General features: G+C 38.5%; 2 protein-coding genes across 4 annotated transcripts in view; both read right to left on the reverse strand.

Moving 5' to 3' along the window:
• Positions 1 to 2,069: 2,069 nt before the first annotated feature.
• On the reverse strand, positions 2,070 to 11,836 carry LOC143854394 (putative protein S-acyltransferase 19). Its single transcript, XM_077364353.1, has 9 exons — positions 11,573 to 11,836; positions 9,533 to 9,646; positions 8,689 to 9,102; positions 6,915 to 6,983; positions 6,738 to 6,809; positions 6,476 to 6,604; positions 4,682 to 4,762; positions 4,394 to 4,585; positions 2,070 to 3,815 (listed from the first exon to the last, which is right to left on the reverse strand). Exons 1-9 carry the CDS (start codon positions 11,615 to 11,617, stop codon positions 2,724 to 2,726), a joined length of 2,208 nt encoding a protein of 735 aa, XP_077220468.1. The 5' UTR covers positions 11,618 to 11,836; the 3' UTR covers positions 2,070 to 2,723.
• A 4,263-nt stretch (positions 11,837 to 16,099) lies between these two features.
• FTSH12 (FTSH protease 12) overlaps positions 16,100 to 17,790 on the reverse strand; it is a 43,893-nt gene continuing 42,202 nt past the window's right edge. For all 3 annotated transcript variants that reach the window (XM_077364870.1, XM_077364871.1, XM_077364872.1), the window contains exon 19: positions 16,100 to 16,629. In XM_077364870.1, the coding sequence (XP_077220985.1) occupies positions 16,552 to 16,629 (78 nt within the window). In that variant the 3' untranslated portion in view covers positions 16,100 to 16,551. The remainder of the gene's footprint in view (positions 16,630 to 17,790) is intronic.

Below are 17,790 nucleotides of genomic sequence, written 5' to 3' on the forward strand. Positions count from 1 at the left end.
AGGATGATTCAAACCGTCAATTAGATGGGCCACAGCCTAAATAGGTTGTGCCCCAAAAATCATTTCCATAGGTTGACCCTAACCCTCAATCTGAATATTAGTGAGTTGATCCTAACCCTCTATAGATTGGAGGGTTAGGATCAACCTATGAAAATGGTTTTTGGGGCACAACCTATTTAGGCTGTGGCCTATCTAATGGATGGTATGGATCATCCTATGGTGCAGGCCATACCGTAATTTTAATAAAAGTGAGGAGTGCCCTCATCAAAATACAGTAGTGCTGATAACATTTCCCAAAAGTAAAAGATTTCATCTTAAAAGAATTCTTACTTACTAGTCATTGCTTAAGTAATTGTATAGATATTTAGAAAGAAAGCAAAAACATTCAACGATCATTTGGGTACACCTTGGGGCATTGTCGACTAGAGAGCTCCTTGAAATGGGCTCGGGTGCCATGACCCCAACCCCTTTTCTCTCGTTAATGTAAGAGGTTGACTGTCATCATGTCCTACCCAGGAGGGAGAGATACCTCAAGGGCTCTTCTCTCTTATCCTGGGTAGGCCATGATCACAATCAACCCTGACCCTCTCTTACTACCAATCTCTCTCATCTTCTCTCTATAATAAAGATACACACACCTTCACATATGAAGAGGAGGAGAGTCATGGTGCAACATATTTATACCCTGCCGAGTCAAAAAAAAGTTAAGTCTTCAAAACTTGTTTGGTAATGAGAATGAGGTCTTGGAAAGTAGGTGTTGCATCCACCAACTGTTGTACTGGGTAGTTTGGGCCAACCCACATGACAACATGAAGAGGTGAGAATTGAGTGTAGAGAATAGCTGGTTTCAAATTCGTACGCATGTATATCCCATCAATTATGGGAGCTTGACTTGGACCCAAGACGCTCACAACCCACTCCATACAGAGTCTCCTAGCCTAAAGAGGGTTCTTTTTCAAGGTCAACATTAGTTTTCTCACGTTTAGATGGAAATGTAGTAGGAGTGCAACTCGGGTCGGGTTGGATCGGGTTGAGGCCAACCCTAACCCAACCCGAGATAGCATTCCCTCAACCTAACCCAACCCGCCTCTAAGTCTCTCAACGCTAACCCAACCCATCTAACCCAAAATCGGGTCGGGCTGGGTTCGGTTTCATCTGAGGCCAAACAGAAAAATACAATAATCCAAAGAATATCAAGATAAAGTTAGAGGACGGTTTGCGTTGCCAAGGCCTCAACTCTAACCCAACCCGAAATTAAATCGGGATTAGCTTTTCCCAACCCAACCCAACCCAACCCAACCCAACCCGAGGAAACGCCGACCCAACTTGAGCCAAAATCAGGTTGAACCCATCAGGTTCAGGTTGATCTCCATTAAATAAGCCAGCTTGTTCCTTGAATCTCATGAAGTCTGGATGGTTCATGTTTGGATCGCTCTTTAGCATTCCTTCTCATCTCAATTGATGCCCCCGTTATCATGCAGTTTCAATCCCAACTTCATATGATTCAAAGGGGTGCTTATTCCATCTCGAATTATCTTAAATGCATCAAATCCCTTGCAGATTCCCTTGCTATTAACAACCAACATGTTACCCAAATCGATGTTGCTCTTTATACCCGGCATGGCCTTGGGTCTGAACAAAAATCCCTCTTTACAACCCTCTCCATTCTCCATGCACTCCCTCCTTTCTTGACATGACCTCACTCTTGCTTCAACATGAATCCCAGCTCTTTATTGGAAATAGACATGTAATTTAGATTTCTAGTGACTCTACATTCTCTCTTGCCTGCAAGTCACCAGATTTTCCTCATTAGATAATCAACATGCCAGACAAAATCAATGGTCTCAATCCCACGCATCCTTTATCTTGAACGTCCTCTGTCAAGCTACAAGCCTCCTATGTTCCTCCATTCTTCTCCTGGAATGGAATCATCCTTTTAATACATAAACAGCTTTAAAGTAGAAATACCTATGAACTCTCAGTTACTGTATATTCAAAAACCAACATGTGAAGAAAATGGTTCTACAGATTTGTAAAGATACTAAACATTCAACCAAACAATGCTTGCAAAGAAGAATGATGTTACATCTTGCTCCCACTGTGTAAAGCCTATGAGCAGCCAACAGGCAAGGCCAATGATAATCCATATAAACAATCAACAAAACATCAACGCTACTGACTAAGAATGTTACAAGCAGATATCTCTCAATAGTGACTGATGGATTCTTTTTGGATTTAAGGAAAAAAAAAACATAGCATCTAAAGAACCAAACATTACAATGGAGCTTGCTAAGAGATGAATATATCAGAAAGTCTCTTCTGCCAAAAAGACACCTCAACTACCCCATTCTTCAGTTTGTAAGATATCAATGCTTGATAAAAATTACCCTTGCTACGGTGTGAAAGGGAAGAAAAACCTGTCCCTGCAAAGCACATATGATTCCAAAATGTTACTGTGTTGGTTTCATCATCACAGCAGCAGTTTAAGGTTTCAAGTTCATTCCTGGGAAACTCACAGCTTGGATCAACAGCCCCATAAATTTGTCAGTAGGTTTAACTAGAAGGTTTAACTGTCAAGAAATCCTTGGGTCCTCATATCTCCAAAAATAAACCGCACACCAGTGATACTGGAGTGACCATTTTTTTTTCCCGGCATCGAATCAGAAAGAAGTCCCCATTCAAACATAAAACCTGTAAACCGTTAAGAGATACAAGACCAACATTCACTTTGAGCCAGATGGTAGGTTCTTCTGGGAAGACCCAGGAACGAATACAGGGAACTGGTTTGATGTTGTGCTGCCCTTTCCAACTCCAACTTCCCTATTCACACTAGATACCCTCTCATGGTCTGTTGTCAAACCCATAGGGGTCTCATTTCTAGGACATTCTCTTATGGGGACATTCAAAAGAGGGCCACCAAAGAATATGGATTGTCCTGTGTACATTAGCTTTTCAGGTTGCTGCAAAGGAGCCTTTGTACTAGATGGACCTGGAAGAGTTGCCCTTCTACCATAAGTGCTTGACTCTGCAGGAGGGTTCACTACTGCAAATTGAGACGAATTTCTGATTGGTGGAATTTCTACTGCAGGTTCAGTCCTATGAGATATCGGAATAGAGACATATCGACCGGCCTCTGGGTCCCAGATAACAGATGACCTTTTACTATCTCTGACAACTGAACTTGGTTGGCCCGATAACAGCAGTGGGTCTGGATTGCTCTTTTGCATGATTTTGCCATCAAAGCCTGCGGTAGACTGGATTTTTGGTTTGTTAAGATTCGTACTCAGATTAGTTCCTCTGGTGGTAAAAGATCTATCGGGGAGAATGCTGTGCAAGTGGGAGGACACACCTAAGGGATTAAAAGGACCACCAGAGGGACGCTCTAATGGGAGAGGGCTCAGGTCGATATGACTAGGACTGCTGAAACTACTAATACTCTGTGTACCAGTATCATAATCTTCCCTGCTAGCATGACTTGGCGGGTACGAGTTTATCAAAGGAGATGACTTCAAATCATTCTTCATTTCTTTAGCAACCCCAAAATCTGTGCTCATACTACTACGACTCATATTTTCGCTGGAGCTACAATCAGCGTCAGGCAAACGACGGCCATCGACCGGCCGCAAAACAGAGGATGATGCCCTAGCCTTGGCTGCGGCTCTCACTGCCTCATTTGAGTCCAACTTGGCGAGCTTCCAAGCACTAATTCTTACTGCTTTTTTAGGCAACTTGTTTACTCTATCTGCAAACCCAGCTGCATCTGGATCGACTGTAGAAGGTACCATTCTGGGGTCCAAGTGCGGAATAACTTCGTCCTGACATAACCATTCAGTCAGCATCAACTCGTAAAAACCTGTCACAAATATCATTCTCGGAAATTTCTCGGCAAGGGAAAATCTCGGGATATATTAAATTTTTGATTTTTTCGGGTTTATGTCGGGAAATAACAATAAAAATAAAATTATTTAAAATATATATAGAATTTAAGAAAAAATAAAATAAAAATATCGTAAAAATATCGGGATAATATCGTGATATTATCATGGTATATTATGATAAAAAAAAGAAAATATCGCTATATTTTTAAAATCTCGGAATCAATTCGGGATTTTTCCACTTTATCAAAATGTCGTGATAAAAACACGATATTTTGAAAGGGTGATGATAAATTCGCACCCCCTGCAGGATAATTCGCATCCCTTTGAATAAGGGTATGTGGCAGACTTAACACTTTTTGACGTAAAAGGGGTGCAAATTATCAAATTATCCTACAGGGGGTGAGAATTTATCATCACCCTTTTGAAAATATTGAAGATATGTGACAGGTAAAAACGCATAGTAGAAAGTATGTACTAGCAAGCCATTCAAAATAATGTATGTAGTAGCAGTGTACCTGATGATCAACGAATATCCTTGGAGGGGTACACCATGCACCTTTGTATTGCAGACCTAAAGAACTTCCGCCACTTAAGCCAGTCGTTGCAGAACCAGATGGAGAATAAAGAACATTTTGGTTATCATCATCATCAACAGGTGCCTCACTAATGGACCTCATCGCCACAACATATTCATAGGTTGTGATACCCTATTGAGAAAGAAAAAAAATCAAAATGATTAAATTGCTTTAGAATTTGCATTTTAAGGGAGATGCAAGTAACACCAATTTTTCTTAGATTTTGACCTTTCTGATCAATATCATATGGAAAAAGAAAAGCTCCCCCAAAGGAACGCATGCCAGTAATGAAACTGCTGAACATATGGCCTGCACAAGGAACTGCACATTAGAATAGTTCAATCATTAAAAAGTGCTGGGTTCATCTTCGATTCTTCAGTGCATCTAAGGGGTCACTCAAGGGACATGATGTGTAGGTCATGAAGACATTAATAGAATATGTGGACATTTTAAAGGCTAACAGAGTATCCTCTTCATAGCAAGTATATAAGAAATAGAAATTCAAGATGCCAAAGAAAAAAAAAATCAAGTTTCTAGTACGTCACAAATCTAACAGGAAAGGACATCATTTGTGCTATCATAAATTTTTTTTTTTTTGAAGTAACGATTTTATTCAGTGATTTTTCACTCTGAACTTGTCCATGCCATCCTCTACCAAACGATCCGCTGCATCATTTGCCGACCTTTTTCATATGCGAGAATTCCGGTTGTACATGGGCTTTCATGCATACATGCATTTCATATGCAACTAGACCCTTTTCAAGACTATCCATAATCCAACCCTTCAATCCCAACATAAAAATGTAAAAAGTGAGTCAAGGCCATTTTATGCAAAGTATGGTCATTGGTTGCACAAGGCAGCATCTCCGTGTCAACACAACTTAACAATTAAAAGTAGGTGTACATTTACAGTTATCACGAAACAAAAATAGAATATTAACAGATCAGGAAAATGCTACGGTGCAATGTGTGGTTCGTGGAAGACCATGATAGCTCCCAGAAATGCATCACGATACCATACATTTAGGGTGTGATCTCGGCCATTGATCTGGCTGCCCACCTTATTGGGTCAATTTTTATTTTTTTCAAGGTAACCTGAATGGGCCATAACCTAATGATTTGTGGACACGGACACGAGTGTCATGTGTCAGACAAGGAAAACCCCCAAAATTTAGAACCCACACGGCTAAAATAGAAGTATATACATGATCATATTAGTTAAAGAAAAGCTAAAAAAGAGTTTATAATAAAAGAAGAGTTAATAATAAAAAAAAAAGGTAAACACAATATGTAATAATAAAACAGAATGTCACACTTGACACAACACAAAAACGTGTACACACACCCACATTAACACCTATAGCAGTACATGTAAAAGTGTCCATAGGAGTGTCGACACAGGTGGACATGCGTGTCGTGTCGGATACAGCAAAACACGTGTCAGCAATAAATTCAAGTGTCGGCTAAATCATAGGCCACAAATCAAATATTTAGGTAAAAATACAATCCTAATTGCCTGTTGGTGTGATTTGGGCTGATGAACATTGAGCAATGTTCATTTTCTTTAACTTTATATTTGCAGGTCATTGATTGGATTTTTGCCCGATCACCATTGTTTTAAGTATGGCACCCACATGGAGACTCACCAAATCAGTGGTCCAAATCACTGTACACATGACATGTGGATGGTAGAGATGGAGTCTATGAAATGTGCATAGTGGCATACCATCACCTATTTCCTTTTTTTTTATGTTTCAGAAAATCAATAAACAAATTGAAAAGACAAGAGTAAGAAATAGAATCATGAGCGATATTCATAAATATCCAGCAGGAGGCTTAACTGCTACCAGTCAGAAAAACCTGGAGTACAAATAAAGATAAATAAATTTCAATATCTCTGCAGAAAACAAAATTTTGAACAATCAGTTCCGTTTCCGTACAGATCTGGAGTTTCAAATTATTAGGAAATAAGAGACCACAGTCGCAATGAAAGAACATAAAAAATATACATGAGAGACATACCACGACAGTGGCAAATGGAGCACGAGTGAAACCATTGCCAAGCCTCTGAATTATATGATCCTCTGTTTCCTTTCTATCAACAAAGCAGCGAACAAGAACAGCAATACCAACTCCACTTTCAATTACAAGCTATATAACGAAAACATTCAAGGGTCAACATTTGAAGCAAAAGTAATCAGCCTTAAAAGTTAAAATAACCGACGAGTATGAAAAAAAACAATTGGAACTTATCAATTGAATAATGAGCCAATTTTCTACATACCCAAATGAGACTTGTGGCCATAAGAGATATAAAAGTGACATAATTTTTCCTGCCCACACAATTATTAAGCCACTGCCCAAAGACATGAGAAAATAGTTGTCAAAAAAAATATGAAGCCTCAATTGAGAAATCAGTTTTACAAAAGAATGCTTGCTTGCATAAAACAATTCTAAATACCCGGCAATGATGATCAAATCCATCCACACATTTATCACAACATCTACAGTGTTTACTGAACTTGCGCACCTGCAAGCAAAAAAAAGTATTATTATAGTAAATACAGAAATGAAGAAAGAGTAAGCTCTCTGAGAGATAATACAGCTGATATGAAAGTGTCTTTTTTCTTGATGCATTACCCATAATTTCAGTAAGAACATAAAGTGAAAAGAATGCATCTCCTTCACTGGATAAAAATCCAGGAAATAATTAGAAGCTAAATAATCGCTTAAAAAGTATAGGTAAAATATAACACTTGAAATTACTGTGGCATCTTTTCATCTTCAGCTTTTGAAGCCAAGTGGAAGGTGGGGCACACCTACAGTCTCTCTCTCTCTCTCTCTCTCTCTCTCTCTCTCTCTCTCTCTCCAAGCACGCGCCCGCAAACACAAAACCCCAAGTAGATCATTGCATTTTGCTGGACAGAGTGCTTAGACAAGATTTTGACAGTTGACCAGTTGATCTAAATATCTAATGAAATCAGGTAATAATCAACTGATGCTCTGTGTTGTGATGGTGAGACGGTTCACATCCACATGTTGATTCGTTGTCATGTGTATTTTCGGTTGTCAAGGTTTGCTCTGTCCTTATTTGGAGATTCGTAGGTTATGCCCAAAATCCTTAATGAAATTGATTGGGGTGTGAGCCTTCGCCCCATGGCATGCTTAGAGTAGGCTCCACTAGAATTTGTGCTTGTCAGATATTCTTTGGAAGATTTGGGAGGCACGTACAATTTTGGTGTTACGATCAAAGGATGGACTGATGGCACTGCAGGTCAGAGAAAAGAAAGAATCAAGAAAAGTGAAGGAAATGAGAGGAGACAAGGCAGATCTCTGAGAATCCTACAGAAGTGAGATGGGATCCAACATGTTCAACCCTCCTAAATGATTTCATTTCTCTTTTGTGTGTGTGTGTGTGTTGTCAGGGGGGGGGAGGAATGATGAGAATCTGTAATTGTGTCCATTAACATAGCAGTGAATGCCGCCGCTCCTTGTAATCTCATTAAAAACTAGAACATTCAAAGAGGAGCTTCACAGATTAATAGATAATAGGAAAGAGCACGTAGAACTCCTTCAAATCACCAAACAGAATTCGCATAGGATGTAGTCAGGGCACAACACATACCAAAAGGTTACAATAGATATCCATAAGAAAATCAACCCAGCCACATGTATAACCTACTCATATTTGTGAAGTGGCTGGATGCACAAGGGATATTTTTATTTTTATTTTATAGATGCACAAGGGATATGTAAAGACTATAAGACCTTAGCTGGACTCAAGGAAAATGCGGGTACCACTGGTTGTGGTAAGATTCATCACAGTGTGGATAACATCATTTAAACTACAATTTCTTGCTGGCAGTCAGATCAATAATAGCTATGCTTTTGAACAAATTTTTCCCCACATCCTGAATGGAGGCAAAATTATGTCATGGTTGATGATCCAGGTAAGACTTCGAAGTTCTAATCAGTAAATCTATCTGAAATCTAATTAATCTGCAGAAATATCATCTCTAAATCTTTGGCATTTTGATTTGCAGAAATTATTTCTAAGTTTTAATAATATCAATTCAGATTGAGAGGCCATAAAGATTCCACATTAGTTATCAGAACATAAGAAATTCAGAACAGTGAAACACAGTAATTCGAAGTTAAATTTGCAAGTTAATGATAAATATGGAGTGTGTTTCGCGGCCGCAACAAATTTATTACACGAGTACATAGAGCAGTACCTCAGCATTGCACAAGGTACAGAAGAGAAAATCTTCCCCATCAGCCTGTTGTTTAGTGGCCCCTCCCTGTTTGCGGCAATCTTCCATTACAAATAAAGCGCAGAAGAGTCCTCCAATGCTAAAGCGAGATAACGACTTTTTACGTGGTGGGCCCATCGGGATGTCTACCCTCCCAGGTTCTCCAACCGAAACCATTTTAATAGAGTTAGATGGCACAGAGCTTCTCGAAGATGATGATGGAGAATACTGCATCCCCTCGCCAATCTCACCAAGGTTGTTTGCCGGGTGCATGCCTGGTAACAACAGTTTACTCTTTGATGTAGTGATAGGCTCACCATCAAATTTTGCCATAATGCCAGGATCGGCAGGGTTAATAGCTGTAGAACGGACATAAAGAATGAAAACAGCGAGTGCCTGTAATACCAGAAAAGGCAATAAGTGTGGTGGAGTGGTGCAACATATGCAATGAACTGGCACACTAGCATATTTACTCGAGAACTAGTGCCAACCATGTGGAGCCGTTTGGATACGCGAATTTTAGAATCTTCGGTTTCCTCAAAATCCTGGATGGGAGACGAGAGAAGAAGCAGACCATCCATCGTTTTCTGATATCTTGCCGTTCTTTCCGTCGAGCAAGAGATCGTCATGTTTCCAGGTTTTAGAAATCTTAGGATGGGGGAGAGATTTCTAAAACCTGAATTTCTTACTTAAAATCCAGGATTCTAAAGAGAAGACAAACTAAGAGTGAAGAGGACTGCCATGGCTTTCATACTAAAACCTGGATTCTAAAATCCAGGTATCCAAACAGCCCATATATGTATTCAGAATGGATGGGCATACATACCACAGGGGAGTAAACGGCGATCGAAGCATATTCCAAGATACGTCCACCAAGAAATGGTGCAAAGAAGGCATAGAATGCAACGACTAACAGGAAAAATACAGTAATAGCGACAACCTATACAAGAAAAGAGACACCAAAAAAAAAAGAACATGAATATTCAAAGAAACTGGCATAAACAAATGCATAAAATGTCAATAAGAAAAGAAAAAACTTGAGGAAGTACAAGTAAAGTTGAATAAACAAAAGATATCAACAAGAGGCACTTAGAGAATGTTCCTTCAAAAATGATTTCAGAGAGTATAAAAGATCAATAACAAAAGTTGAAGTGTTACATTTAAGCTACAAGATCTCCAAACTATTGTACAGTTTCATATAGAGAAATGACATCTCCACCGCCTTTTTCAGCCATATGCTAGGCATCAAAAGGCCCTAAAGACTTACCGGAGGAGGTAAGTTGTCGATGTTGTCCTCATTATAGTAGTCTGCCTCCTCGATGTAAGTAGCACCCTCAAGCACATGCTATGTGCTTGACTAGCTCAAACTGGTTCGATTAGCTCGAACTCCTCCTCGTTCTTTGTCTTCTTCCTTCTCACAAGAAGGTTTTCGAAGTCTTCTTCTAATGCATTGTGGGTTTTTTTTGTTTTCTTTTTAGGGGGGGGGGGGGGGGGGGGGTTTACATATGAATTGAACGATTTACGATTGAATCGTAAGATTCGTACAAATTAAGATTCAATCATGAGAATCAAATTGAAATCCATAAGATTTGATTTGAATCGTAAAACGTAAGATTTTCAAGACAATGATGATAACCACATACTTCATAGGTCCAGTTCCAGCATATCATATCTGTCATGACACGATGGTGATACTCGTACTATGGTATGATGGTTCATGAATGTGTTTGTCAAATTTAATAAATAATTCAAATATATGGAACTCAGTCAAATTCATTGACATGCTTCTTTTTTGTTAGTGCTGCAAATTAGCAATTTAAATGCCTACTTAATAAATGCCTAGTAGTGTTTCCATTCAAGCACCGTGTCAATATTCACATCCATGTTTTTTGCATCTTAGTTCACAAGCCATAAGACGAGATTAGTAAATAATGTACAAAAACTAAAAGAATGAACGGACGTGTCATCGAAAATATAAAATGGAGAGATTCTGGAGTAAAATGTTCTGAAATTAACTATGCAGAAAAGAATCATTCTATCTGTCGGAAGCCATGAGAAGGGCCTTGAAGGGATTGCTAGTGATCCAAGTAGACAAAAGCTACACCTTAATGGAGAAAGAGATAAGACTGGTCATAGGTGAATAACCAATGTTATCTGGACACAGGAGCAAGCAGATATTTTGTAAAAATTTTTACTCAATCATAACTTTCATTAAAATATGGTTGAGATATGTAAATTGACACATCTAAATAATTTAAAGGAAGATAAGAAAAATGAGTTCACTCAAATGTTACCTAAGTCATTAACAGTGGCTCCAATTTTTGAACCAGAATGACATGAACCGTTCTTTCAATGCGATTAAATTCAATATTATTGAAAAAAAAAATCCCAGGAAGAAAATAATGGAGTAAACCCTATTAAACCATTTTACAGTTAGCTACATAAGGAATATAAAGCTTAGTCAAACCTTCTTCAGCATCGTATAAGCAAAATCTAAAATAGAGAACAGTAAACGCACGCCCTAATCACACATTCACCAAACTACACAATAACTCATTACACTAACCCAATCAACACCATCAGCCTACACCAAATGAAAAAAAAAAAAAAAAAACAGTACTGAGTAGATATTAACAAAGCAAGAGAGACACAAACACAGTACCAAAACCAAAATTAAAAAGAAAACTATAAATTTTGGCTAAATCCAATACAAGTATGAAATAGAAGAAAAACCCAGAACAAAACAAGGACTACTCAGAGCATTTAACAAGTACCCAATTCAACATCATGAAAGAAAAAAAAAAAAAAAGTTAAGTAAAGAAATGAATTCATACAAAGAGGAACAAAGAAAAAAGAGAAAACCCACTTGAAATGTATGAGCAGGAAGTTGCCATCCATGTCGCCTCACCATCTCTACACAAAACCCTAAGAGAGAGAGAGAGAGAGAGAGAGAGAGAGTAAATTCAGAATAGATGAAGTATTTAAGAAGTCTTCTGAGTAAGAAAAGAAGAAAAAAAAGGAAGAAAGAAAATTGGAAACAAAAATCTAAATTCTCGGGTAGAGACAATAAACAGAAAGGAAAAGAAGCAAAATGGAAAGAATCGAAAAGATGGGAATTCGAGAAACAAGCGTTGACGTTTTTGGTACAGGGATTTATTAGAGAAATGATAATATTCGACCCCTTTTCTTATTGGCCACCCACTTGTTATGTAAAAACTGTAGTCATAATTCATAAATAGATTGGAGAGGGTGGGGTCTGGGAAGAAATGTAGAGGAATATATTAATTCCACATTTAATGGACTTAAGACTGGTGGGCCCCATTCAAAACTAACATTTTGTTCTTCTCTCTTTTCTGATCTGTAATCAGAGCCGTCTGAATAAAACATGGAAAGAGACTATACTTTATTGGTTTTGAGTCTATTTTATGTTGACAGGATGCCTTTGGCTTTTTCATAAATGACAAACACATCCCTACTGTGGTAGGAGTTGTGGGAATATTAGGAAGGAGAACCATGACACAAACATGCCTTTACATTTCTGACCTTGATACCCCACAAATTTAGGTATTTTGCAGGATCTCAGCTTGTCTTAATTGATTTGCTTATCCTTTTTGTAGTTTAAACAATGGACAAAGTGGTGAAAGTGGCATTCCTGTTTATCAAGTTTGAAATCCATCCTTTTAAACATTTGATATTAATATAGAAGAGTAGCTATAAATGCACTACAGGGGGCTGTCCCAAGCATGGTTTTAAATTTAGACCGAAATCCAAAAGTTTCGGACCGAAATTTTGGATTTCAATGGATACCGACATCGAAATGGCCTTTCCCCGAAACGGTCATTTATTTCGGCCAAAATTTTGGAATTTCGGTCGAAATTCTAAATTTCGTTTTTGCCCAAAATATAAACCAAAAAACCATTTTTATTATTATTTTAATATTTTACTGAAATTTCGGCCGAAATTTAATATTAAATAAAATACCCTTTTCTTTGTGGTACCAGATTTCGACCGAAATTTTGAAATTCCAGGGGTCCGAAACAGGTACCGAAACCAAAATTTTAAACCATGGTCTCAAGTAAAAAAAGGGACGAATATATCGCTTCCCTAACCGTTTATCAATTAGGCCTTTTTACGGAAAGGCTTTGAATCAAAATCCACTCCAATTTAACGATTCTACCCCTCCAATTTGTCGCACTGTTACTTCTTTGTTTTCTCACCCTTCATTTAATGGCAACGACTTGGGAGGTTAGTATCGCATACTTTATTTTGATCCATGACCCATCAGTATCAATTTTTTATGTTAGTAGGTAAGCTGGGATTGAACCTCCGACCTCATGGTTGAAGACAAATTAAGCTAGAGGCTCAATCCCAAAAGAGATTGGGGTGCAACACGAGGACTTGGACTTCGTATCAATGCCTATGATAGGTAAATGGTTGGGATCATTGAACAAAGTGGTGCCTACTTGTACTTCTACATGCTCATATTTTGAGCGCTTAGACACAAGCTACTCCCCCACCTCTCCCCAAAATTTCAATCGCGGACTTCAAACGCTGCAAGCGATTATCTCACATGTGAGCCTATTGATCACTATATCATATAAGAAAATGAGATTAACTGTTGAAGATGTGGCTAAAGATCCCGTCATGAGGCTTTGGAAGATAGACGTACAGTATGCTAGTCAACCCAATGGCAATAAAAGGAACTCATAATGTTGACCCTCATGAGCGCGAAAAGTTTTTCTTCAGTATCTTCGTACACCCTGGTCTCATGATTACCCAACTATAGATCTAGCTTAGCGAAAACAGGTACTCCATGCAACTCATCTAGAGAGTCTTCAATTACCGGTATAGGAATTTTATCTTTGATAGTTTTCTTATTCATCTAGCCGACCCCAACTAGTTTGTTAAAAGGCTTAGCTTAGCTGAGTTGGTACTTGGTACAACCATCGCGTGAAAAGCATCTCGCACACGATCTTCTTAATTTCATTATTCTAGAAAAACAAGGACTGGCCACCATGACTTTGAATTTGAGTCCAATAATCGGTTTGGGGGCTCACCATCGGTTGTCTCAATCTGAAACGAACAGGGCCTTAATTTTGAGTCCGATAATCGGATTGGGGGTCTCAATCGGGTGCACAATCTCAAACAAACAGGGCCTAAATATTGTTTACTTCCTATGTGGATCAAGATAGTAACGTGTTGTTTCAGATGATTTATTCAATTCACGTTGGTTGAAGTGTCAAGAGATCCTATGATTGCATGCATCCATATTTTAAAAGAAGTGTCCTTTATAGTCACTATAGGAATGTTTTTTTGTTTGTCTAGAGAGAGGATTTGTATTAATCACGGACAAGTGCATATTTAAAGGGAATACGTGGGTAAACCGAACCCAAGTGTTTTCAAGCAGCTAACCACCCGTTTGACTAATGAGACTAATCACTTTGTTTTACACTTTTTTGTTGGATGTTCATAGCATCATATAAGTGAAACAAAGTGAGTAGTCCCATTATCAAAAATATGGCAATGGATATCAAAGTCATATCAACAAAGTGCTGAAAAACTCACTTTTTCTTCTCTTATTTTGTTTCCTTGTAAACACAGAATAAAAAAAACTAACTTAAACTGAATGGAAAAATTAAAATAAAAAATTTAATTCAACAAAAACTCCATTTTACCTGGGGCGGGAAACAAATTCTTGCATTTCCCATTTAGTTCCGCCCGGTGTCATTTCCACCTCTGATTCCTGTTATTTTTTGAATCAAATGCAAGAATCGGGTGGAATCAAAATACGAAACTGATTCCACAATCCGAGCATAGAGCTTCCCATCCATTAGCAACAAAAGAACAGCCCCCATTTCTGTTTACGCCCATTTTTTAATTTGGATCCGGTTGATGAGTGTTAAAGTATAAAAGATGAAGTTGGTTAGTTAACATGGTATCAGAGCCAAAGGTCTCGAGTTCAAACCTCCCCGATAGCAACAATCCATATGCGATGGCCGGCCCAAAGTGGGACCACATGTGCCACGTGTTTGCCAAGTGGATCACACGTGCGGGGCAATGTTAAAGTATAAAAGATAAATAACTCATTTTTCCAACAACTTAAGCTTTTGGAGAAGTTGGTAAGTTAACAATGAGACTGAGTCATCAAGGTCGCATAACCAAACATCAAGTATGTCTTAGCTTATTTTTACATTCACTTTACTTTTTCGCATATACTTTTACTTCTTCGTAGCTGTAGTTAATCTCCAAGAATTGAAGACAGATTCATCTTCTTCGGTGAGCATTTCTCTTTAATTCTCTATCCCTCTGCACCGGCACTTGTTTATATTGTTTTATTAAGAGTCATGTTGATCTCTAATCGTTTGCATTCTGCGTGCATCGCCGTCGGCATTTGTGGTCAGCATTTGTGTTCTGCACGCATTGACATTCAACGCGTGTCATTTACATTATGCGTGTACCAACATTCAAAGCCATCAGTTTGGCTCCGCGTCATTCTAAAAAAGTCTTTGTCTAGAAAAGTCATCAGAACCCAAGGAAGAAATGATATTACCCTATTTTTCTCAATTGCCCGAAATCCAATCACAGAGGACGAAAATCAATTGATTAGCCTTAGAGTTGAATTTTAGACTTTTTATAAAATTGGCACACCTGCACATTCATCATAGACCACACACATTCACTACTCAGACTAACCGACTGGTCATCACACACGGGTAGTCAAAACAATTTCTGATGCAGCCACAACTTTCGTCAATTTGGAGCCAAGGGATTTTGTTGCTAATAGTTACCTTTATCTTTAGAAAGCCCATAAGATGAGAATTTGTGTTTAATATAAAAGATGTGAACCCATTTCTTTAGGAGATTTTTTTTAATTTTATGAGATAATACAGAGAAGGGAGAAACATGGACTTTTTTTTTATGTTCTTCGTTTTACGCTAGTAGGTGTGATTGTTGTTCATCATTGGTAAAACACCCACACGCGTGGCCATGCTACATCAATTTCATCTAAATATTACTCAATAATTATTGGTTATTTTTTCAATAACACCAAAATCAGTCCATTTTTCAACATCAAACACAACAAAAGAAGATCCAGTAAATTCCCAGGCCTCGATCTGTCTCTATAAGTTGCAAAACAAGGAAGCAATCTGCCAGAGATCAGCGAAAAATGGTATTTCCTGCGTAACAAAAGGTAGATTTTTCCATCCCCAATGGTTCCCAATGCTCCCACTCTAATGAAAAATTCATTCCTGTGAAAATTCTCAGAAAAAAGTTTAAAATATCCTTCTGATCAGAACCATGGAATCGATAGGGAATGCAAATTTTCTGTTTGGGAAAAAATTTAGTTATAGATACTAATTAAATATACAGGCAAGAGATAAACAAGAACAGATTAATTTGAAATAATTTCTTTCACAAAAAAATGAATCTTCATTCTACAAAATGCCTCACAATTTCAGAGGAACTTACAAGATTTGAAATTAGCCGATGAACTGGAATTCGATCCTTGTAGAAGGGCATTGAATCTACCCTTACTTCATCATACAAAAAGTCAAAAAAAGAAAAGAAAAGAGAACCCATTGTACATATGGGAAATTGTTCCTTGGCCTGACTGCTAAAAATTCAGGTGCCAAAAACCTCCGATGATGAAAGCATACGGCCAAAACTCTCGATGAATCCATCAAAAAACTTTTGAAGCAAGTGCACTTGAATCAGCCTCAGGAACTTCAATTGACAGTCATGGAAATGGACTCTACAGTTAGTTTCTCGTCAGAAAGAGACAATCTTTTCCATGATGACACACAAACCAGGAGCCATGAATCCGACAGAGAGGATGCCGACTTTTCAACATCGGTGAAGAGGAGCAGGATATACATCCAGTGGTTGATAACGCAATTTATCATTAACAGGCAAGGGTCCCTCCTGACAAATTCATGAAAAGTAAATTTTACCAAATAGACAAAACTCAGGTAATAGAATTATGTATAGATGAAAGACTGAGAACATGTATCATTAAATGGAATACATCCCATGCCTAATAATTGGACAGGAAAAATGCTCAACGGAAACTGATTACATTACACAACTGAAATTACAACTAATGATTAGCACATAAACCACAATGCAAGAAGAATAAAGGAAAGAAAATAGGTTTTTAAGAGATCACTCGTATAAGTAGCCGTTGTAATATGTATTTTATCAAAAAATAGGGAGGCTAGAGTTAGGGACTATATGGTGTGTGCGCGCGCGAGCGTGTTTGGGGGGCGGGGGGTATCTTAGGTTTAGACGAAACCTAAAAGCTATCGTGAAATTAGAAGCCTATCTTTTCTCCTTACCCTTCTAAGCTCTGGCTATAGTTCTCTTAACCTTGATGACCAAAGGGTTTGGACCCCTAACCCTTCTGGCTCTTTTTCAGTCCGATCATTTTTTCTACAGGTTGGCGTCATTGGATCGAGGAGAGTCTCGGGTGCACAAGCATTTGGAAGGCGGCAGCTCCCCCTAGGGCTGTGGCCTTTGCATGGACAGTTGCAAGGAAAATAATTAATGTCTGATTGGCTCTAAAGGAGGAGCCTTCAAATGGCAAGTGTGTATTGTGTTCATGCAGGGAAGAAACAATGGATCACCTCTTGGTAAATTGTTCTCCCACCGGTTACGGATGTCGTTATTGCGAACCTTCAGTCTTATGGGGCCGCCACAAAAATCAATTAAGGCAATTCTTCTGGAGTGGAGCAGCCGACTGTTTGGTGATGTAGGCAGAGCAATGTGGAAATTGGTACCTTGCAACATAATTTGGCATCTATGGAAAGAGAGGAACAAGCCATTCAAAAAAAATGGAAAGAGAGGAACAATCACATCTTCAAAGATCAAAAACGAAGTTGGGGAAGGCTAGTATTGGACATAAAATCTGACCTTATAGCACGGAGCAGCAGCGGCAAGGAGATGACCAGCTATAGTGTTGGCGAGACCTTGAGGAATTGGAGGTCAATTATCTTAGAAAAGAAGGTCAAGCAAAAGGTGTCGCCAAGATGGAAACCACCCCCAAGCCCGTGGATTAAGCTGATTTTGATGGAAGTACAAAAGGAA

This window comes from Tasmannia lanceolata, unplaced genomic scaffold, assembly GCF_043159265.1.
Source record: "Tasmannia lanceolata isolate RefF3 unplaced genomic scaffold, GAP_Taslan_0.1 ptg000020l, whole genome shotgun sequence".
Lineage (NCBI taxonomy): Eukaryota > Viridiplantae > Streptophyta > Magnoliopsida > Canellales > Winteraceae > Tasmannia > Tasmannia lanceolata.